Source organism: Myotis daubentonii, chromosome 11, assembly GCF_963259705.1.
Source record: "Myotis daubentonii chromosome 11, mMyoDau2.1, whole genome shotgun sequence".
Lineage (NCBI taxonomy): Eukaryota > Metazoa > Chordata > Mammalia > Chiroptera > Vespertilionidae > Myotis > Myotis daubentonii.
Window position 1 is genome coordinate 80,981,376 of NC_081850.1, and position 22,416 is coordinate 81,003,791.

Consider the following 22,416-nt stretch of genomic DNA (forward strand, 5'->3'; position numbering starts at 1 on the left):
AAGAGAGGGAGGAGCAGAACAGAGAGAAACATTGATGTGAGAGAGACACATCGATGGGTGCCTACTGCACACGCCCTGACCAGGACTGGGGATCAAACCTGAGGTACGTGCCCTTGACCTGCAGTCAAACCATCCACCTTTCCGTCGAATGCTGGTGCTCTAACCATCGGAATACCCAGCCAGGGCTCCCATGGGATTCCTCACTGATTCGCCCCCCCCCCCCCGTCCCCCGCGGAGCTGGGGGTCAGCACACAAGCCCTCCCAGGCTGGCTGGTGAGGGGCGGGGCCTGCGGCCAGACCCTGTGAGTCTGTGCTCTTCCGCGTGGCCCGAGGCTGCAAACCTGTGGGAGCGCAGACCGCTGGCAGGACAGGCGGGAGGCAGCAGCTGTGTGCCCTGGAGCGGCACTGCCACGCAGGCGCATGGGCACTGCTTAGCCCACCTCGTCTGATGCCACCAGAACCTCCTACAGTGCCAGGGTCTGGGCGGCACGGACAGGCACCAGATGTGCACAGGACCAGTGACCGGACGACACAAATGTGACGGGAATCGTGTGCTGCGGAGCGAGGCGAAGCTTTATTGAGGACGCGTGAGTGCGCAAGGTCAGGGTCACCCTCACCCTGGCAGGCGGGAGAGGAAGGCGGGAGTCGGTCGGGGTCTGGAAGCTGAGGGCCCCTGAAGGGCCGGGGGCAGGGCCAGGGCGGGCTCCGCCTTTGCCTGGAGGCCTCCTGTGCCCCTGCTGGGGGCGCGGGACCTCCTCGGAGACGCTCCAGGCCGCCGACCGCCCTATACCGGCCGCACCTTCATCTCGGCCACCTTGTAGCTGTAGTAGTTCGACTGTGCTGTATACCAGTAGATGCCGTTCCCAGAGCTCCCGGGGGAGCCGCCAAGGTGCTGCCCATTCAGGTCGGACCAGTGGGAGCTGTAGAACCACCAGGCGCCCTGGTACGTCACAGCATAGTTGGAGGAGGACCCGTCATTGTCCCGGTCTTTGGTGGAGAACTGGGATTTGTTGTGTTGGGTCAGGGAGTCACCTGCCGGGAGAAGCGGGGCCGCTTACACTCAGCACCAGGAGGTGCCGGCTCCAGGTCTGGCCGGAGCTGTCCAGCTGGGCGTCATGCGCTATGAAGTCTGATGGTGCCGCGAACGCCAGCGAACGCTCGGTCGGCGGATCCCTGGCCTCGGTATCCCCCCTCTGCTCTGTGCCCGCCAGCGAACGGGCACTGTGCCCCGTAGAGGGGAGGCCACTGCCCGAGACGTCCAGGTCCTCCAGGACCCACGGGGGGACGTGCGCCATGAGCGGTGCTACCCGGGCGTCCTGTCCACCTGCTCCAATGCGGGCGGTCATGAGGGAGACGCTCAGGGCCTGCACTTTGTAGCCATGTGTCCCGCCATCGTCATGGGCACATCCAGGTGGAGGCGGGTTATCCCAACGTGTGATGGAGGAACGTGGTGAGGCCAAGGCCCCGCCCAGGCACCACGGACACAGAGCCAGGACCGTGCCAAGACGCTCTCCACTGCCCACCCCTGACTCCCACCCCTCACCATACGGCTGACACTCACCGGCGGTGCCCCCGGCAAAGGCGCCCAGGACCAGCTGGTACTTCTCGGCCTCGTTCCCCACCCTGAACGACTGGTACTTGGCAAAGTAGCGGTTGCCCTGGAAGTCCACCAGGTCCACACGGAGCTCATTGGTGCCTGCGAGGGGCAGGGCCTCAGTCCCGGGAGCAGGGACCCTGAGCTGCCAGGACGTGGGTGACGCTCAGAGGACCTGCACTGGGCACCCAGGACGACCCTCGAGGTCCCCCAGAAAGTCCCAGTCGCTGAGGGGTGGGGGCACGTGCTCCCACCGTCCCGAGCCAAACCCCAGCCCTCCCTCCAGCCCCAGAGAGAAGGGGCCCTCGGCGTTTCCGGGGGGGTGGGGGGATCACCACAGCCTCGCGGGAAGCGGCCTTCTCCCATGTGTGTTGAGAGAGGGGGCACGGTGGGCGGTGAGGGCAGGGCTGAGCGCTGGGCATGACCCCGACAAGGGCCTCCGTGTCCCCCCAGGTTCGCCTCTGATATGCCAGGGGCTGTGACCGGGGGAGGTCTGCCCCCCAACCCACTTCCTCTGGCCATGACACCCCCTCCCGCTGGGACCTTCCTGTCCTCAGAGGCGGCACGTGTGGGGGCGGAGGAGCGGGCTCCGCTCAGGTGGCCCAGGTCGGAGGTCCGGGCAGGTGGATTTCAACCCCCCACCCCACCCCCCAGGCCGCGGCCCGGGCCCTACCCTGGGCGGTCAGGGCGTGGATGTGGTCGTTGCCCAGCCAGAACTCGCCCAGCTGGCTGCCGAAGCCCTGCTTGTAGGCGGCCCAGTCCCGGTAGAAGTCCACGGAGCCGTCCACCCTGCGCTGGATCACCTGGGGGAGGGGAGACGGCGCTGGGGCTCAGCACGGCCCCGCCCACAGCCCAGACCCTGGGCGGGAAGATGGGCACCCACGTGGGACCGAGGAGGACGTGGCAGCTGGAACAGGGGAGGCCACGCCCCGGAGCCCACACCTGGGGCTGGGGTCCAACCCCAGCAGGTCCAGGGGTCCCCAAGGTGTGGACGGAGTCGGCAAAGAGGGAAAGACTCGGAGGCAGCGTTCAGTTGATCAGCATGGTTGGGTTCTCTTGCCTGGTTCTATTGCCAGGTTCTGTCTGTCCATGTTCTCTTGCTAGGTTCTCCAGGTTCTCCAGCCAGGTTCTGTCCAGGTTCTCCAGGCAGGTTCAGTCACCAGGTTCTTGTCAGGTTCTCTTGCTATGTTCTATCCAGGTTCTGTAGCCAGGTTCACAGAAGCTAGAGACAGAACCTAGAGACAGAACCTGGCTACAGAACCTGGATAGAACATGGCAAGAGAACCTAACTAGAATCTGGTGACTGAACCTGGCTGGAGAACCTGGCTGGAGAACCTAGCAAGAGAACATGGACACAGACCCTGACTGGAGATCCTGAACAGAACCTACCTGGAGACCCTGACAAGAGATCCCGGCTATGATGATCAACTGAACGCTGCCTCCGTGTCATTCCTTCTTCGCCGACTCCGTCCACACCTTTGGGGTCCCCTGGACCTGCTGGGGTTAGACTCCAGCATCTGGCGCCCGAACAGGGACCCCTAGATAAGCGCCCCATACTCGGGACGGATAGGACTCCACCGTAGGAAGAGGGTGGATAGTCTTCGCCGACTCCGTCCACACCTTTGGGAACCCCTGGAACAGGATTCCCCTAGGTAAGCTGCCCCCCCCCCCATTGAGAACCCCACACTCAGGACGGATAGGACTCCACCAGGGTACTGCAGACCCCCCTATAGAGGATAAGTAGGGTAAGAAGCTGGATAGTACAGAATTTAGATTGAGAAGATGTGCCATACTGAGTCCAAAGAAAGAAGACTCTGTATTGATCTTTAGATTAAGAAGATGTGCCATACTGAGTCTAAAGAAATAAGACTCTGTACTGATCTTTTAACACATATGCTTGCTAGCAGAGGAATTAAGGTTACTCCCAGTCAGACAGAACGTTTTATACAAGAAATATGTCCATGCTTTTCTGAGGAAGGAAAGGTAAATGTAATGGCATGGGAGATGGTAGGCCCAAGGAGCCTTATCCTTAACCCCACTGCAGCCTTTCTACCCTGGGAAAGTGCAGGATTGGGAAGCTCTCCCTGGGGTGATAGATCAGGACTCAGGTAACAGCGGGAAGCGCCAATCCTACTCTTAAAATGGATACAAGAGAGCATTTGGGGTTTTTCTTTTTAATGCCTGCTTTTAAAAAATAAAAAAGGAATTTGCTGGGAGCCAGTCCATCCTTACTGTTTCAAGGGACCTGGCATATATGGCATACTGTTCTTAATATGTTTGCTCACCTTCTTGGGGCTGTGTTTTAACCAAGGTCACCTCTCTGAGAAAGGTTGTTTCCCCAGGTAGGGATTTTCCCCTGAAGTTAGGGAGGGAATAAAACCTCTTAACTAAGTGCCAGGCGGGTAATTAATCCCTTTAACTAGGAACAATCATGCTTAAGCTACATAATCTTTACTCCCTGGAATGGAGATAAGAAACGCCCTAACCTTTGCAATAGAGATTGACAGGATTGGAATCAACTGGTATAAATACAGATGTAACAAGACAACAGGACACAGAACTTAGATGAAGAACCTAGACACAGAACCTAGAGACAGAACCTAGTGAAAGAACATGGCAAAAGATCCTGGACAGAACCTGGCTACAGAACCTGGCTAGAACATGGCAAGAGAACCTGACTAAAACCTGGTGACTGAACCTGGCTGGAGAACCTGGACAGAACCTGGCTGGAGAACCTAGCCAAGAGAACATGGACACAGAACCTGGCTGGAGAACTGAACCAGAACTTCGCTGGAGATCAAGACCAGAACTTGGCTGGAGATTGTGGCTAGAGATCCTGGCAAGGCTGCGGATCAACTGAACGCTGTCTCCGTGTCATTCCTTCTTCGCCAACTCCATCCACACCTTTGGGGACCCCTGGACCTGCTGGGGTTGGACCCCGGCACTTCAGCCAGGTTCTCTCGCTAGGTTCTGTCTCCAGTTTCTGTCCAGGATCTTTTGCCATGTTCTCTCCAGCGAAGTTCTTCTGTCTCTAGGTTCTGTGTAGGTTCTGTGTCTAGGTTCTGTGTGTAGGTTCTGTGTCCTGTTGTCTTGTTACATCTGTATTTATACCAGTTGATTCCAATCCTATCAATCTCTATTCCAAAGGTTAGGGCGTTTCTTATCTCCATTCCAGGGAGTAAAGATTATGTAGCTTAAGCATGATTGTTCCTAGTTAAAGGGATTAATTACCCGCCTGGCACTTAGTTAAGGGGTTTTATTCCCTCCCTAACTTCAGGGGAAAATCCCTACCTGGGGAAACAACCTTTCTCAGAGAGGTGACCTTGGTTAAAACACATAGTGCCAAGAAGGTGAGCAAACATATAAAGAACAGTATGCCATATATTCCAGGTCCCTTGAAACAGCAAGGATGGGCCGGCTCCCAGCAACCTTGAGGCACGGGGCTCCCTCGGGCCGGGCCCACGGTCGGGTTCACCCACCCCGTCGGGATCTCTCCGTCCCCTGGGAAGGGGCAGCCCCGGGACACAGGGGCCTGGACAGTGACAAGGGCCTGGAGCGCGGGTCCTCGGGGTGGAGTCTGGTCTGTGAGGCCCAGCCCGGCAGCCGCCCCCCCCCACCTCCTCCCAGGACCACACCACCCTCCCGACGCCGGCACTCACGGTCCAGCCCCCACCGTCCGTGTCCATGTCGCACAGCACGGTCAGCGGCCGGCAGCCGGGTAGGTAGATGGTGTGCCAGCCACTCAGGGTGTGGCCCCTGGTTTGCAGGTCCCTACAGCTCCGAGATCCTGGGAAGGGAAGCGGCACGTGGAGGCCCTCGCGATGGAGGGAGGGCGGGACAGTGGGGTCTGCGTGGGCAGGAGGCTCCAGGGCTGGACAGAGGCCCCACCAGGGCCACCAGCTGTGACGTCATGCCCATGTGCCAGGGCGCCCCCACCTTGGTCCCGGGGCACGGGACCATTGGGGTCTAATATTTAGGGGGAAGAGACTAGGACTGTCAATGGGGTCCCTGGGATAGGAGGGCGGGGCTGAGTGCTGTCCCATGTGATTGGCCAGCAGAGAGGCAGGGGCGGGGCCTCTGGGCCTGCAGGCTGATGGGCTGCATGGGGGACCCCTAGGACAATGCTCCCTGCAGGGAGGGCCAGGCACACCCACCACCTCCGGCCAAACTGGGCACCGGTCCCCGGCTGGTCGCCCACCTGTGTCACATCGCTCAGCTTCCCACGATGCTCCTGGGGGAGAGGAAACACACGTGAGAGGCGGGACGGCCAAGCCCTGGTCCCTCCGCCCCAGGAGGAGATGGAGGACCTTTCTAGATGCTTCCATAGGAGGCTGGTCCCCCCAGCCAGGCCCCAGCCTGCCCCCTGGGGAGGCCCTGGCTGTGCTCCCGGGAGGCGGAGTCTGAGCCTCAGCTGCCTCCTGGGCCCAGGGCAGCCTCGGGGACACGGGGAGAGCGGGCTGCTTGGTGGGGAGGGCAGCGAAGGGGCGCCTGCACCTCGGACCACAGTGGGGTGAGCCTGGGGGAGGGTGACTGCCGGGGTCCAACCCCAGCAGGTCCAGGGGTCCCCAAAGGTGTGGACGGAGTCGGCGAAGAAGGAATGACATGGAGATAGCGTTCAGTTGATCAGCAGCCTAGCCAGGATCTCCAGCAAAGTTCTGGTCTCCATCTCCAGAGAGGTTCTGCTCAGGTTCTCCAGTCAGGTTCAGTCACCAGGTTCTAGTCAGGCTCTCCTGCCAATCTCCACAGTCAGGTTCAGTCCAGGATCCCCCGCCATGCTCTCTCGCCAGGCTCCACCTCCAGGCTCTGAGGCCAGTCCCTGTCCAGGATCCTCCGGCATGCTCTCTCCAGCAAAGTTCTTCTGTCTCTAGGGGTCCCTGTTCGGGCGCCAGATGCTGGGGTCCAGCCCCAGCGGGTCCAGAGGTCCCCAAAGGTGTGGACGGAGTTGGCGAAGAAGGAACAACACGGAGACAGTGTTCAGTTGATCAGCAGCCTAGCCAGGATCTCCAGCCAGGATCTCCAGCCAAGTTCTGGTCTGGATCTCCAGAGAGGTTCTGCTTAGGATCTCCAGCCAGGTTCAGTCACCAGGTTCTAGTCAGGTTCTCTTGCCATGTTCTATAGTCAGGTTCAGTCCAGGATCTATTGCCATGTTCTCTCCAGCGAAGTTCTTCTGTCTCCAGGCTCTGTGTAGGTTCTGTCTTCTGAATTCTGTCTCCTGAGTTCTGTGTTCTGAATTCTGTCTCTCTGTCTGGTTACATCTGTATTTATACCAGTTGATTCAATCCTATCAATCTCTATTACAAAGGTTAGGGCATTTCTTATCTCCATTCCAGGGAGTAAAGATTATCTAGCTTAAGCATGATTGTTTGTAGTGATTAACTACCCGCCTGGCACTTAGTTAAGGAGTTTCATCCCCTCCCTGACTTCAGGGAAAAATTCCTACCTGGGGAAACAACCTTTCTAGGAGAGGCATCCCCTCCCTGATTTCAGGGAAAAATTCCTACCTGGGGAAACAACCTTTCTTGGAGAGGTGACCTTGGTTAAAACACAGCGCCAAGAAGGTGAGCAAACATATTAAGAACCGTATGCCATGCCCTGACCGGTTTGGCTCAGTGGATAGAGCGTCGGCCTGCGGACCGAAGGGTCCCCGGTTCGATTCCGGTCAAGGGCATGTACCTTGCTTGCAGGCACATCCCCAGTGGGGCGTGGGCAGGAGGCAGCTGATCGATGTTTCTCTCTCATCGATGTTTCTAACTCTCTGTCCCTCTCCCTTCCTCTCTGTAAAAAAAAACCAATAAAATATATTAAAAAAAAAAAAAAAAAAAGAACCGTATGCCATATATGCCAGGTCCCTTGAAACAGCAAGGATGGACCAGCTCCTGGCAGGTGACTGTCTCGGGTCCAGAGAGGGGTCACCAGGGTGTGCACGTCCTGGCCCTTCTCTGACTTCCTGGACTTTGTGCGGGGAACGTGGGGAAGGTTTCTGTGCCATCAACTCTGCACCAGCACGTGGAGCGTGTACATGTGTGAGGGTCACACGCGTGTCATGGGTAGTTCAGGGCACATGTTCCACATCTGCTCATCGTCTGTGACCACAGCTTGGCTCACAGCCTCTGGCCGACGTTGTGTTTTAATCGCTGCCCAACTTCCTCGAGCCCCAGGCAGAGAACCCGGAGGATAGGCCGGCCCTGCTCAGGGGTCCGAGGCCGGGACGGGAGGGATGGGCTGCAAGGGCTCTGGGAGGAGTGTGTTCCCATCCCGCCCTCCACACCGCCCCGTAGAGGGAAGGCCTGCTCTCCACCCAGCCCCTGCTCCACACCCTGGGAACCCCTTTGTGTTCAGGGTCCAGGAAGCCACCCCTGGGGAGGGCGGGAGGGCCTCACCTTTCTCTCCAGGAGCGCCCTTCTCCCCTCGGTCTCCTGCAGAGAGAGGAGGGTCAGCACAGGCTCGAGGACAGGACAGGCTCATGCCAGACCCCGTCAGCCAGAGGACTCGCCTGTTCCCCCCCCTCCTGGGGCTGAGAGAGCCCAGGGCGGGGACAGGACATGGGGCAAGGGAGCCCGGTCTCATTTCTGTGCCAGTTCAGTGCTGGGCGGGGGTTGGGATCCGCCCTGGGCCCCCTGGGTGCTCTGGACACAGACCTAGACCCAGGCCCAGGCCCTGGGTGAGGGAGCACCATGTTGGGGGCAGAGTTAGGGTTAGGGTTAGCGTTAGGGACAAGGTTAGAGTTAGGGTTAGCAGTGGTCAGCACACTCATTAGTCAACAGAGCCAAATATCAACAGGACAGCGATTGAAATTTCTTTTGAGAGCCAAATTTTTTAAACTTAAACTATATAGGTAGGTACTTTGTTATTAACTTCATTAGGGTACTCCTAAGGCTTAGGAAGAGCCACACTCAAGGGGCCAAAGAGCCGCATGTGGCTTGCGAGTTGCAGTTTGCAGACTATGGGTGTTAGGGAATATGGATAAGGTTAGGGATAAGGATAAGGATAGGGTTAATGTTAGGGATAAGGATAGTGTTCCGGTTAGGTTTAGTGATAGGATAGACTTTGGGTTAGGTATAAGGTTCTGGTTAGGATTAGGATTGGGTTAGCATTTGGGATAAGGATAGGGTTAGGGTTAGGCTGAGGCATAAGTTAGGGGTAGGGTTAAAGATAAGGATAGAGTTAGGGTTAGGGTTAGGGTTAGGAATTAGGATAGGTTTAGCTTTAGGGATAAGGATACAGTTAGAGTTAGTTATAAGGTTAGGGTAGGGTTAGGGATAGGGACAAGGTTAGGGTTAGGATTAAGGATAGAGTTAGGATTAGGGTTATGGATCAGTATAGGATGAGGCATAATGTTAGTGTTAGGGTTAGGGTTCTGGATAAGGAAAGGGTTAGGGATAGGGTTAGGGTTAGTGTTTGGGATCAGGATAGGATTATGGTTACCATTACGTTATGGTTAGGAATTTTCCCATGTGACACCTGGGACGTGCCCCTCCTCTCTCCCTGCCCCCGGGGGTGGGGGTCCTGCCCGGGCTCTCCATGCTCTTTGCTGAGTTACCTTTGGGCCCGGGGGGTCCCGCATTCCCATGGACTCCAGCTGGGCCTGGGTCTCCTGCAAATTCAAACATGCCAGTGAGCAAACTCTGGGGACCCAGGCCCCTCGGGCCTCCAGGTTTGACCCTCCGGAACCAGAGGGAGGGGACCCGGACCCCAGCCCTCCTAGTCCCCGCTGTCCAGTCAGAGGCCAGGACCTGCGACCAGGGGCCTTCCCAGGGAACCAGGCCTGAGCCCAGCTCTGCCCTTGTCGGGGAACCTGGGCGTTTCCATTGGCTGTGAATGCTGGGCCTGCTGTGGTCGCCCCTGAAGACAGGCCCCCCGGGCTCAGGTGGGACCAGGGAGGGCAGGGAGGACAGTCCAGCCAGGTCCCCCCGAAGCAGGTGCGTCATCACCAGGAGCCATGCTGGCTGCCCACACAGGCCCGGCACTCCGTGGGTGACCCGAACCAGCTCCCTTATGGGAAACTGATATAGGGTTGAGCCTCAGACTGACCTGCTGGCAAAGTCACAAACAAGTCCCAGCTTAGAGGGCTCAGTCCTCTCAGCATAATTAGGCTTGACCTTATAACACTCCCCAGATCGTACCAGGGAAGCTAATGGGCTGAGGGAAGTGCAGGGAGTGTAAACATGATCAAAACAGGTGAAACTCACAAGAACTGTAACTATGGTAACCACGGCATTGTTTACCTCAGACTATAAAGTTCGGTGCGGACTGAGCACCGGTGGAAGTCCTTCCTCTTGAGTTGGACTTACCCTCCTGGTCCCTCAATATTTCCAAATTATCTCTTGTCTTTCCTATTTCATTTGTGTGCGGCTCCTCTTCCAGATATTGAACCCTGAACCACGTGGGACGTGGGAGGAAACATTTATGACACTCACTCCCACGGGGACCCAGGCCCCGCCTGAGACCTGCTAGGGACCCTGCCCCGTCGGGTCTCCCTGGGCAGGAATGAGGCCCAATCCCCCTCCCCCGGGCACTCACCTTTCCTGCCGTTGGTGCCTGCCGCTCCCTTGGGCCCCTGGGCCCCGGGCAGCCCCGGGCAGCCCCGGAGGATGGTGAGCTTGTCGGCCTCCAGCCCCAGCACCTTCACTTCTGCAGAGAAGCGTGGGCGCCCGTCAGGGTGAGGACCTGGGCCACTGCCCCCCCTCCCCCACCCCAAAGGACCTGCCACCGTGGGGACCCGGCCTGGCAGATGGCTGTGCCCGACCGCCTGCCTCAGCGGAGGGCCAGCCTGGAGGGGAGGCGGTGCCGCCTCTGCTGAGCCTGTGGTCGGTCCTCCCCCAGGTGATGGGCCCGGCCTCGGGGTCCACCTGCCCCCGGGGAACCCCGCTCCTCAGGCTGTGTGTCCTGGGGAGTCACTCAGCCCCTCTGGGCACTGTGCCCGGCTGCAGCGTGAGAGCAGAGGGAGGCTTTGGAGGTCAGAGTGGCCGATGCGAATGTGTGAGGCCTTAGGAGGAGCTCCCCCACTGGGGCCCGTCCAGTGAGTGCAGCCCCCGCATCTGTGACAGCGGGGACGGGGGCAGTGCCGCGTGTCACCCCCATTCCCCGGGCACGTGGCCTGGGAATCCCGGGCTGGAGGGTGCGGAGGGTGGGGGTCCCTGTGATCCGAGGACACACAGCAGCCCCCGCAGACCTGGAGCCAGAGAGGCACCTGCCTCTCAGAGTTCAAGTGCGTCCATCACAAATACACGGCCTCTAGGGAGGGTGTGGGGACCCGGAAACCAGCAGCCTCCTGGGGTCCCCTTGGGGTCACATGGTCTGCGGGCCTCTCCTCTGCAGGTCCTCCCTGGGCGGAGCCAGTGGGGACCTCACTTCTGCATTTGTTTAATTTTTGCTCATTAACAACAGGGAACCCGGGGGTTGGGGACAAGGAGAGGCCCTGGTGGAGCCTGGCCGGTCAGAGCGCCATCCAGGGCGCAAAGACTGTGGGCGCGATCGCCATCAGAGCGCAAGCAACGGGAACAGCAAATCCATGTCTCTCCCTCCCTCTCTCTCTTGCAAATGAATACATTTTAAAAAATACTTTTTTTTATAAATGAAGAAAATAAGACGCCACGAGGGGCGAACATGGACTCAGCGTGACGGTCCCCGTGAGGCCCGTGTGTCCCTCCTCCCGACTCAGCGGCCTCTCTCCCGTCACAGGGGACATGCTCCCTCCACCTCCTCACAGGCCACACCGCAGGCCCCGGGGCCCTGGGAGGCAGCACCTGGTCCCTGGTCCCAGCCCCTCCCACAGCCAGAGACTCCGGAGGGAGGGGTGGCACCCCCTGGAGAGCCCCTGGGCCAGGGAAGGAGGTCGGGGCCATGGGGACCCTGGGACCCTTGCCCTCTTGCTGTGCCACCTCGGGGAGCAGTGGGGCCGCCTGATCCCCGAGACTCGAGGCCCCCAGCGCTGGGTGCGACCTTGCACTGACCCGGGCTGGGGGAGGGGGCGCTCTGTGCCCCTCCTGGGAGGACCCCGAGGCAGGTGCCCCTGCAGATGGTAGTTAAGCCTAAGTCTGAAGAAGAATGTTCTGGAAGGACCCGGCAGGAGGCAGGCAGTGGTCTGTGCTGAGGCTCTCGGCTCTGGGACCTTGGTCAGGCCAGCCCGCCTGGCGCCTGGCTCACCTGGGCAGTTGTCGGCCGTGGCGGCTGCAGTGCCCAGGAGGACGAGGGCCAGGACCATGGTTCCCATGGCAGGGGCTGATCCAGGTGGTGGCATCCCGGGTCCCCCTGCCAAGGCGCTCCCACCTTTTATTGCTGCCTGAGCCCCGCCTCCGGTCTAGTTCCCTCCCATGTGGGCCACTCCCTCCCCAGCCCCAGGGGACCGTCCCCACACCACGCCCTCAGCCGCCCCTCTGCAGTGCCCCCCTTCCCCTCAGTGGGACCAGATGCCCCAGGAGGGGAGGGCTGTGTGGGGAGGGCCTGCATGTGTCTTTATTATTTTTATTAAAGATGTATTTTTATCGACGTTGGAGACGAAAGGAAAGGGAGAGAGCTAGAAACACCGCAATGAGAGAGAATCACACCCGCCCTGGGATCCAGCCCGCAACCCGCCCATGTGCCCTTGACCAGGATTAAACCTGGGACCCTTCCGTCCACAGGCTGGCACTCTATCCACTGAGCCACACTGGCCAGGGCTGCCTGCGTGTGTCCTTAGAGAAAGCCCAGGAGCCCCCTCTCGTCCCCCAGCTCTGCCGAGTGGACCCCCCTGAGGGACCGGCAGGACAGCAGGGGTGGCCGGGGAGGAACTCACTTGCATGCAATGGGCTGCAGGTTCCGGAGGGTTAGGGACTCCCTGGGGTCCAGGGTGGGCAGAGGGGAGGGAAGGGGAGGGGAGGGGAGGGGAGGGGAGCAGAGGGGAGCGGAGGGGAGGGGAGGGGAGGGGAGGAGTTGACAGCCCTGCAGAGGCAGGACTGGGAGCTGGACTGGGGCAGCAGCAGCCTGACTGGGGAGTGGGGAGGTGGCACTGAATTCTCCCCGGGACCCTGTGACAGCGGCGCAGCCCCAGCAGGGACGGGAGGCAGGGGCCCTGTCCACGCCTTTCCCGCCCTGGGAGCGGGTCGCTGAATCTCGAAGCCCCACCTGGTGGTGACAGAGGAGGCAGGTCGGGGCCCCTGTCCAGGTGTGACCCCCAGGCCGACGTGACCCAGGATGGAGGTCACATCGGGCCCATTTCCGTGTCCCTGGCACCAGGGGCCTGAGAGTTGGTTCTGGACCCGGGTGGGGGGGTGGGTCTCTACAGGAGGGAGGGGGACACAGAACAGAGATCAGGTGAGGGAACTGAGCTCCCAGAATGTCCTGGTCATCTTGCCGGTCAGCGGCGTCCAGCGTGCTCTCTGCTTCTGGTTTGGTGGCTGAGCGCCAGCTCACCTGTGGGCCGTGCCCCGTGGGAGCGGGAGGCAGCTCCTGGGAATTGTACACAAAGGTGTCGTTCACCTACAGGTTACATATTTCCCACCGAGGTGTTCATGTAACGGGCAATCACGGGGCCCGGGCTGCCGGTCCTGCCTGAGCCAATTCACAGAGACAGGCTGGTATCATGGATGAGCGTTTACTCCGGTCCTGCCGGCAGCATGGAGAGCAGCCGTCACCCACAGACCCGTGCTGTGCCCCCCTTAAGCCGGCTGCTGACATTGGCTCTGGCTCCTGAATAAACCGCTTTCCTTGGGTGGAAGGACAGAGGTGACGGGGAAGTAGCCAAAGGGCGAGCCAATGGCCGCTCACAGGTCATGGGGCTGGAGACCGGCACAGGCCTGCGGGTGGCAAGGGCGGGGGGCCTGCAACGGGCTGGGGTCTGGCTTCTGGAACAAGGTTGCTGCCTTCCCAGGGTCACAGGCAGCTCCCGGTGGGGGAGGAGGGGCCCGTTTCCAGGTGAGCCCCCGGACCCACGCGCACCTTCCAGCCGGGTGGGAAGGTGCCTCTGTAATCAGTGCAGAGCCAACACGGTGAGCGGAGCAGGAGTCATATTTCGGACTGTGACAGCGGGTCCCCACCTTCTCGCTCTGCCCTGTCATTCACCTGAGTGGGAGGTGGTGACAGGCGAGATGGACACGCCTTCCTCCTGAGCACAGGGGACAGGCTGAGGGGAGGGGGAGACCCCGGGGGCTCAGAACTCAGGACGAGGGCCCTGCTCTGGGGGAGGAGACTCAGGCCTCCCGGGCGAGGGTGGTGGCCGAGCCTCAGAACAAGGCTGGTGCCGTGACCTGCCTGCACGTGGACCTGCCTCACCACCTGGCTCCCCGAGGCAGGCCGGCCGGAGACAGACGTTCCCAGGATCATATTCTAGCGCCAAGGAAGCTACGTCAGCTAGTCACCGCCCCCCATTCCCTTATCATTTCTCCTGTGAAGGATGATCTGTGAGTAGCATGTGATTGCGTACATCAGCCTGTTTTCTTAAGAATTCTAGGGAAATCCTGACGGGTTTGGCTCAGTGGATAGAGCGTCGGCCTGCAGACTGAAGAGTCCCAGGTTTGATTCAGGCCAAGGGCATGTACCTTAGTTGCGGGCACATCCACAGTGGGGAGTGTGCAGGAGGCAGCTGATCAATGTTTCTCATCAATGTTTCTAACTCTCTATCCCGCTCCCTTCCTCTCTGTAAAAAATCAATAAAATATATTTTCAAAAAAAAGATAGGATCACTTAAAAATAAATAAATAAAAGAATTCCAGGGACGGTTCCTAGGAAGCAGCCTCTGGCCCGGACATCCCGGCTGCTAGGCGTTTGCTGACCTTCGACCCGTGATCTGAACAGACGGGATTTGCAGACAGTCACCTCAGCAGAGAACTCTCAACCCCTCCCTCCAGCCCTTTGTTCCCCCCGCACACCTCCTCCTCCTCCTCCTCCTCCCACAAAAGCTCTGCCTGAGTCCATTTGTTAACATGGTCTTTGCACCCTGGCCACTGTGCCTCAGTGGTTAGAGCCTTGGCCCGCACACCAAAGGGTCTCGGGTTCGACTCTGGTCAAGCGCATGTTCCTGTGTTGCAGGTTCACTCCCCGCCCCCCGGTTGGGGCATGTGGGGGAGGCAACCAGTTGCAGTGTCTCTCTCACTTCGATGTTTCTCTCCCTTCCTCTCCCTCTCCCTCCCTCCTCCTTTCCACTCTCTCTGAAAAGCAATGAATAAAATATCCAAAGGTGAAGATTCATGAAAAAAAAAATTTAAAAAAAGGGATGACATTTGCGACCAGTCTGCAGTCTCCTCGGGCTGCCGGCTCCTGAATAAACCGTCTTTCCTCCCAGCAGCACCGGCCCCTGGCGGTCTGGCGGCAGCAGCAGGCAGCCGAGTCCGGCTTGGTACCAAATCCGGCTCTTGGGGTGTTGAGAACAGCTCAGAGCACACGGCCTGTTAGAGTGACATCCTGCTCGTCCAATGGAAAAGGTGCACTTGAGTCGTGGAAGGAGTGAGTGACTGATGTGCAAGTCAGGGTTTGGGGACAGTGAGGAGGCCCGGAGTTCCTAGTATGTGTACCTTCCCCCATTTCTAAGAATCAGCGCATGCTCAGAGGCCCCGCTAAAGGCAGACAGCAGGGACGCGGGGACACACCTTCCAATCGGTGCCCCTTGCAGATGCAGGTCAAAGGTCGCAGGGTCCGAACACTGAGCCAGTGAGGGAGCAAGAACGCTTCCAGGCCTGGTGGCAGGTCAGTGACACCTGCCTGTCACCGCAGAGTCAGGTCACAGGTGAGAGTCAGGTCACGGGTCAGACCTGAATGCGCAGGGAAGGGGTCAGGGGCCCTTTGACGTTAACGCTGTAATGAACGGAACAAATGACACCTGAGGTGTCACACCAGGTGAGCGTCTCAGAGACAGGACATAAGAACAGAGCAAACAATCACAGATTCACAGATTGAAACTGTGCCTTCCCAGGTCAGAGCCTGCACAGGCCCATGTGGGGGCTCCCGGGCCACCCAGCAGGGGTCCAGGCCCGCACCTCCTCAGGCTGGTGAGGGCCCCTCCCCTGAGGGTCAGCTGCATTCCCGCCAACCCGGCGCCCTGGGGCCGGTGGTCAGGAGCCTCCCTCCCTTCCTCCCGCTTCCCTGGGGCGGCCCTGACCTCAGCCCCGTGACACCAGGGCCCGGGACGGAAAGGGTGCTGCTGAGCATCCGGACATCAGCTGAGACCCTGCGAGGGCGCTTCCCAGGGTCGCTCCGTGCATCCTGGGTACTTTCCGTGCCCGACTGCCCCCTGCGAGTCCCTGGATGGGACGTGCTCTCCTGTCAGCCCCTGTGTCCCGACTCTGGCTTCTCTCCTCCTGGGGCGGTGAGGGAAGAGGCGAGTCAGCCCCGCACACGGCCTCCCCCCAGCGGGGCCTTCGTGCCCTCCTCCCCTCGCGCTCCTGTCTGTGCCCAATCCCACTCTACAGCGAGGGGTCGAGTTGGCTTCCACCAGCGCGTCCCTGGGAAAAGGGGAAACACCACCCGTGCCTCTCACATCTGAAGCTCTGCCCTGTGAAGGGCTCCCAGGTCTCGGGAGGGAGCGTGTATTTACAGTGGAAATCTGGCACCTGGAGGTCCAGGGAGGGTTATGGATAAGGATAGGGTTAGGGTTAGGGTTAGGGTTAGGGTTTGGGATAAGGATAGGATTATGATTGCCATTAGGTTATGGTTAGGAATTTTCCCATGTGGCACCTGGGAAGTGCCCCTCCTCTCTCCCTGCCCCCGGCTGGTGGGGGGTCTTGTCCGGGCTCTCCATGCTCCTTGCTGAGTTACCTTTGAGCTTCCCTCCTGGCCGGGCCACTCCCTCCCCAGCCCCAGGGGACGGTCCCCCCACCACGCCCTCAGCCCCCCCTCTGCAGTGGCCCCCTTCCCCTCAGTGGGACCAGATGCCCCGCGTGGGGAGGGCTGTGTGGGGAGGGCCTGCATGTGTCTTTATTATTTTTATTAAAGATGTATTTTTATTGAATTTGGAGACGAAAGGAAGGAGAGAGAGCTAGAAACATCTCAGTGAGAGAGAATCACACCCGCCCTGGGATCCAGCCCACAACCCGCCCATGTGCCCTTGACCGGGATTGAACCTGGGACCCTTCGGTCTGCAGGCTGGCACTCTATCCACTGAGCCACACCTGCCAGGGCTGCCTGCGTGTGTCCTTAGAGAAAGCCCAGGAGCCCCCTCTCGTCCCCCAGCTCTGCCCAGGGGGACCCCCCTGAGGGACCGGCAGGACGGCAGGGTGGCCGGGGGGAACTCACTTGCATGCAATGGGCTGTGGGTTCTAGAGGGTTAGAGACTCCCTGGGGTCCATGGTGGTCAGAGGGGAGGGGAGGTGTGGGGAGGAGTTGACTGCCCTGCAGAGGCAGGACTGGGAGCTGGACTGGGGCAGCAGCAGCCTGACTGGGGAGTGGGGAGGTGGCACTGAATTCTCCCTGGGACCCTGTGACAGCGGCGCAGCCCCAGCAGGGACGGGCCGCACGGGCCCTGTCCACGCCTTTCCCGTCCTGGGAGCGGGTCGCTGAATCTCGAAGCCCCACCTGGATGGAGACGGAGGTGGCAGGCAGGGGCCCCGTCCCCGTCCAGGTGTGACCCCCGGCCAACGTGACCCGGGATGGAGGTCACATCGGGCCCATTTCCGTGTCCCTGGCACCAGGGGCCTGAGAGTTGGTTCTGGACCCGGGTGGGGGGGGGGGTCTCTACAGGATGGAGGGGGACACAGAACAGAGATCAGGGGAGGGAGCTGAACTCCCAGAATGTCCCGGTCATCTTGCCGGTCAGCGGCGTCCAGCATGCTCTCTGCTTCTGGTTTGGTGGCTGAGCGCCAGCACACCTGTGGGCCGTGCCCCATGGGAGCGGGAGGCAGCTCCTGGGAATTGTACACAAAGGTGTCGTTCACCTACAGGTTACATATTTCCCACGGAGGTGTTCATGTAACGGGCAATCACGGGGCCCGGGCTGCCGGTCCTGCCTGAGCCAATTCAGCAGAGACAGGCTGGGATCATGGATGAGCATTTACTCCGGTCCTGCCGGCAGCATGGAGAGCAGCCGTCACCCACAGACCTGTGCTGTGCCCTGCCGGGAGCCGGTCCATGCTTGCTGTTTCAAGGGACCTGGCATATATGGCATACTGTTCTTAATATGTTTGCTCACCTTCTTGGCACTATGTGTTTTAACCAAGGTCTCTGAGAAAGGTTGTTTCCCCAGGTAGGGATTTTTCCCTGAAGTTAGGGAGGGAATAAAACCTCTTAACTAAGTGCCAGGCGGGTTATTAATCACTTTAACTACGAACAATCATGCTTAAGCCACATAATCTTTACTCCCTGGAATGGAGATAAGAAACGCCCTATGCTGGGGTCCAACCCCAGCAGGTCCAGGGGTTCCCAAAGGCGTAGACGGAGTCGGCGAAGAAGGAATGACACGGAGACAGCGTTCAGTTGATCAGCAGCCTAGCCAGGATCTCTAGCCCGGATCTCCAGCCAAGTTCTGGTCTGGATCTCCAGAGAGGTTCTGCTTAGGATCTCCAGCCAGGTTCTGTAGCCATGTTCCCTCGCTAGGTTCTCCAGCCAGGTTCTGTCTGAGATCTCCAGCCAGGTTCGGTCACCAGGTTCTAGTCAGGTTCTCTTGCCATACTTCTGTAGTCAGTTTCAGTCCAGGATCTTTTGCCATGTTCTCTCCAGCAAAGTTCTTCTGTCTCTAGAGAACGTTCTGTGTTGGTTCTGTTCCTAGGTTCTGTCTCCTAGGTTCTGTCTCCTAAGTTCTGTGTTCTAAGTTCTGTGTCTTGCTGTCTTGTTACATCTGTATTTATACCAGTTGATTCAATCCTATCAATCTCTATTACAAAGGTTAGGGCGTTTCTTATCTCCATTCCAGGGAGTAAAGATTATGTAGCTTAAGCATGATTGTTCGTAGTTAAAGTGATTAATTACCCGCCTGGCACTTAGTTGAGGGCTTTTATTCCCTCCCTAACTTCAGGGGAAAATCTCTACCTGGGGATTCAACCTTTCTCGGAGAGGTGACCTTGGTTAAAACACAGCGCCAAGAAGGTGAGCAAACATATTAAGAACCATATGCCATATATGCCAGGTCCCTTGAAACAGCAAGCATGGACCGGCTCCCGGCAAATTCCCCCTTTTTTATTTTTTAAATCAGGCATTAAAAAGAAAAACCCCAAATGCTCTCTTGTATCCATTTTAAGAGTAGGATTGGCGCTTTCCGCTATTACCTGAGTCCTGATCTATCACCCCAGGGAGAGCTTGCCAATCCTGCACTTTCCCGGGGTGGAAAGGCTGCAGTGGGGTTAAGGATAAGGCTCCTCAGGCCTACCATCTCCCATGCCATTACATTTACCTTTCCTTCCTCAGAAAAGCATGGACATACTTCTTGTATAAAACGTTCTGTCTGACTGGGAGTAACCTTAATTCCTCTGCTAGCAAGCATATGTGTTAAAAGATCAATACAGAGTCTTATTTCTTTAGACTCAGTATGGCACATCTTCTTAATCTAAAGATCAATACAGAGTCTTCTTTCTTTGGACTCAGTATGGCACATCTTCTCAATCTAAGTTCTGTACTATCCACCTTCTTACCCTACTTATCCTCTATAGGGGGGTCTGCAGTACCCTGGTGGAGTCCTATCCGTCCCGAATGTGGGGGTTCTCAATGGGGGGGGCTTACCTATGGGAATCCTTTTCCTGGGGTTACCAAAGGTGTGGACGGAGTCGGCGAAGACTATCCACCCTTTTCCTATGGTGGAGTCCTATCCGTCCCGAGTGCGGGGCGCTTACCTAGGGGTCCCTGTTCGGGCGCCATATGCTGGGGTCCAACCCCAGCGGGTCCAGGGGTCCCCAAAGGTGTAGACAGAGTCGGCAAAGAAGGAATGACACGGAGACAGCGTTCAGTTGATCAACAGCCTAGCCAGGATCTCCAGCCAGGATCTCCAGCCAAATTCTGGTCTGGATCTCTTGCCAATTTCTGTAGTCAGGTTCAGTCCAGGATCTTTTGCCATGTTCTCTCCAGCGAAGTCCTTCTGTCTCTAGAGACCGTTCTGTGTAGGTTCTGTGCCTAGGTTCTGTCTCTCTTGGTCCTGTCTTCCAAGCCCTGTCTCCTAAGTTCTGTGTCTTGCTGTCTAGTTACATCTGTATTTATACCAGTTGATTCAATCCTATCAATCTCTATTACAAAGGTTAGGGCGTTTCTTATCTCCATTCCAGGGAGTAAAGATTATGTAGCTTAAGCATGATTGTTCGTAGTTAAAGTGATTAATTACCCGCCTGGCACTTAGTTGAGGGCTTTTATTCCCTCCCTAACTTCAGGGGAAAATCCCTACCTGAGGATTCAACCTTTCTCGGAGAGGTGACCTTGGTTAAAACACAGCGCCAAGAAGGTGAGCAAACATATTAAGAACCGTATGCCATATATGCCAGGTCAATTGAAACAGCAAGGATGGACTGGCTCCCGGCAGCCCTAACCTTTGTAATAGAGATTGATAGGATTGAATCAACTGGTATAAATACAGATGCAACAAGACAACAACAGACAGAATTCAGAAGACAGAACCTACACGGAGCCTGGAGACAGAAGAACTTCGCTGGAGAGAACATGGCAAAAGATCCTGGACTGAACCTGACTATAGAACATGGCAAGAGAACCTGACTAGAACCTGGTGACTGGACCTGGCTGGAGAACCTGGACAGAACCTGGCTGGAGATCCTAAGCAGAACCTCTCTGGAGATCGAGACCAGAACTTGGCTGGAGATCCTGGCTAGGCTGCTGATCAACTGAATGCTGTCTCCGTGTCATTCCTTCTTCGCCGACTCCGTCTACGCCTTTGGGAACCCCTGGACCTGCTGGGGTTGGACCCTGGCAGTGCCCCCCATAAGCCGGCTGCTTACATTGGCTCTGGCTCCTGAATGAACCATTTTCCTTGGGTGGAAGGACAGAGGTGACAGGGGAAGTAGCCAAAGGGTGAGCCAATGGCCGCTCACAGGTCATGGGGGCTGGAGACCGGCACAGGCCTGCGGGTGGCAAGGGCTGGGGGTCTGCAAAGGGCTGGGGTCTGGCTTCTGGAACAAGGCTGCTACCTTCCCAGGATCACAGGCAGCTCCTGGTGGGGAGGAGGGCCCGTTACCAGGTGAGCCCCCGGACCCACGTGTACCTCCCAGCCAGGTGGGAAGGTGCCTCTGTAATCAGTGCAGAGCCAACACAGTGAGCGGAGCAGGAGTCATATTTCGGACTGTGACAGCGGGTCCCCACCTTCTCGCTCTGCCCTCATTCACCTGAGTGGGAGGTGGTGACAGGCGAGATGAACACGCCAGCTTCCTGCGCACTCTGGACCGGCTGAGGGGAGGGGGACCCCCGGGGGCTCAGAACTCAGCACGAGGGCCCTGCTCTGGGGGAGGGGACGCAGGCCTCCCGGGCGAGGGAGGTGACGGAGCCTCGGAACACGGCTCATGCCCGTCACCTGCCTGCACGTGGACCTGCCTCACCACCTGGCTCCCCGAGGCAGGCCGGCCGGAGACAGACGTTCCCAGGATCATATTCTAGCGCCAAGGAATCTACGTCAGCTAGTCAGCCGCCCCCCATTCCCTTATCATTTCTCCTGTGAAGGATGATCTGTGAGTAGCATGTGATTGCGTACATCAGCCTGTTTTCTTAAGAATTCTAGAGACGGTTCCTAGGAAGCAGCCTCCAGCCCCGGACATCCCGGCTGCCAGACGTTTGCTGACCTTTGACCCAGGATCTGAACAGACGGGGTTTGTGGACAGTCCCCTCAGCGGAGAACTCTCAACCCCTCCCTCCAGCCCTTTGTTCTCCCCCCTGCCTCCTCATACAAAAGCTCTGCCTGAGTCCATTTGTTAAGATGGTCTTTGGGCCCTGGCCCCTGTTTCTCAGTGGTTAGAGTCAGGGTCACGGGTCAGAGTCAGGGTCACTGGTCAGAGTAAGGTCATGGGTCAGAGTCCGGTCACAGGTCAGAGTCAGGTCACAGGTCAGACCTGAAAGCGCGGGGAAGGGTCAGGGGCCCTTGGACGTTAAGGCTGTAATAAAGGGATCAAATGACACCTGAGGTGACACCAGGTGACCATCTCAGAGCCAGGACATAAGAACAGAGCAAACGATCAAAGGTTCACATATTGAAACTGTGCCTTCCCAGGTCAGAGCCTGCACAGGCCCATGTGGGGGATCCCGGCCCGCCCAGCAGGGGCTCTAGGCCTGCACCTCTTCGGGCTGGTGAGGGCCCCTACCCTGAGGGTCAGCTGCATTCCCGCCAACCCGGCGCCCTGGGGCCGGTGGTCAGGAGCCTCCCTCCCTTCCTCCCGCTTCCCTGGGGCGGCCCTGACCTCAGCCCCGTGACACCAGGGCCGGGACAGAAAGCGTGCTGCTGAGCATCCGGACATCAGCTGAGACCCTGCGAGGGCGCTTCCCAGGATCGCTCCGTGCATCCTGGGTACTTTCCGTGCCCGACTGCCCTCCTGCGAGTCCCTGGATGGGACGTGCTCTCCTGTCAGCCCCCGTGTCCCAACTCTGGCTTCTCTCCTCCTGGGGCAGTGCGGGAAGAGGCCAGTCTGCCCCGCACACGGCCTCCCCCCAGCGGGGCCTTGGCGCCCTCTTCCCCTCGTGCTCCTCTGTCTGTGCCCAATCCCACTCTAAATCCAGGTGGTCGAGTTGGCTTCCACCAGCACAGTTTCAGCAAACTGCAGCTCGTGAGCCACATGCGGCTCTTTGGCCCCTTGATTGTGGCTCTTCTACAAAATACCACTTGCTGGTGCACGATCAGTGCAATTGACACTTCGTGGCCCATGCGCACAGACTGATGGATTAGGCCCTGTGGAATCGGGCCTAAACAGGCAGTCAGACATCCCTCTCACAATCTGGGACTG

At 58.5% G+C, this 22,416-nt stretch overlaps 2 protein-coding genes across 2 annotated transcripts in view; one reads left to right on the forward strand and one right to left on the reverse strand.

Moving 5' to 3' along the window:
• MRPS2 (mitochondrial ribosomal protein S2) overlaps nt 1-22,416 on the forward strand; it is a 229,276-nt gene that overhangs the window by 51,077 nt on the left and 155,783 nt on the right. The gene's annotated exons all lie outside the window — the stretch shown is intronic.
• LOC132212554 (ficolin-2-like) lies at nt 526-11,876 on the reverse strand. The gene is made up of 9 exons (XM_059658485.1): nt 11,741-11,876; nt 10,115-10,225; nt 9,135-9,188; nt 7,975-8,010; nt 5,793-5,825; nt 5,254-5,381; nt 2,268-2,397; nt 1,562-1,696; nt 526-1,032 (listed from the first exon to the last, which is right to left on the reverse strand). Exons 1-9 carry the CDS (start codon nt 11,832-11,834, stop codon nt 785-787), a joined length of 969 nt encoding a protein of 322 aa, XP_059514468.1. The 5' UTR covers nt 11,835-11,876; the 3' UTR covers nt 526-784.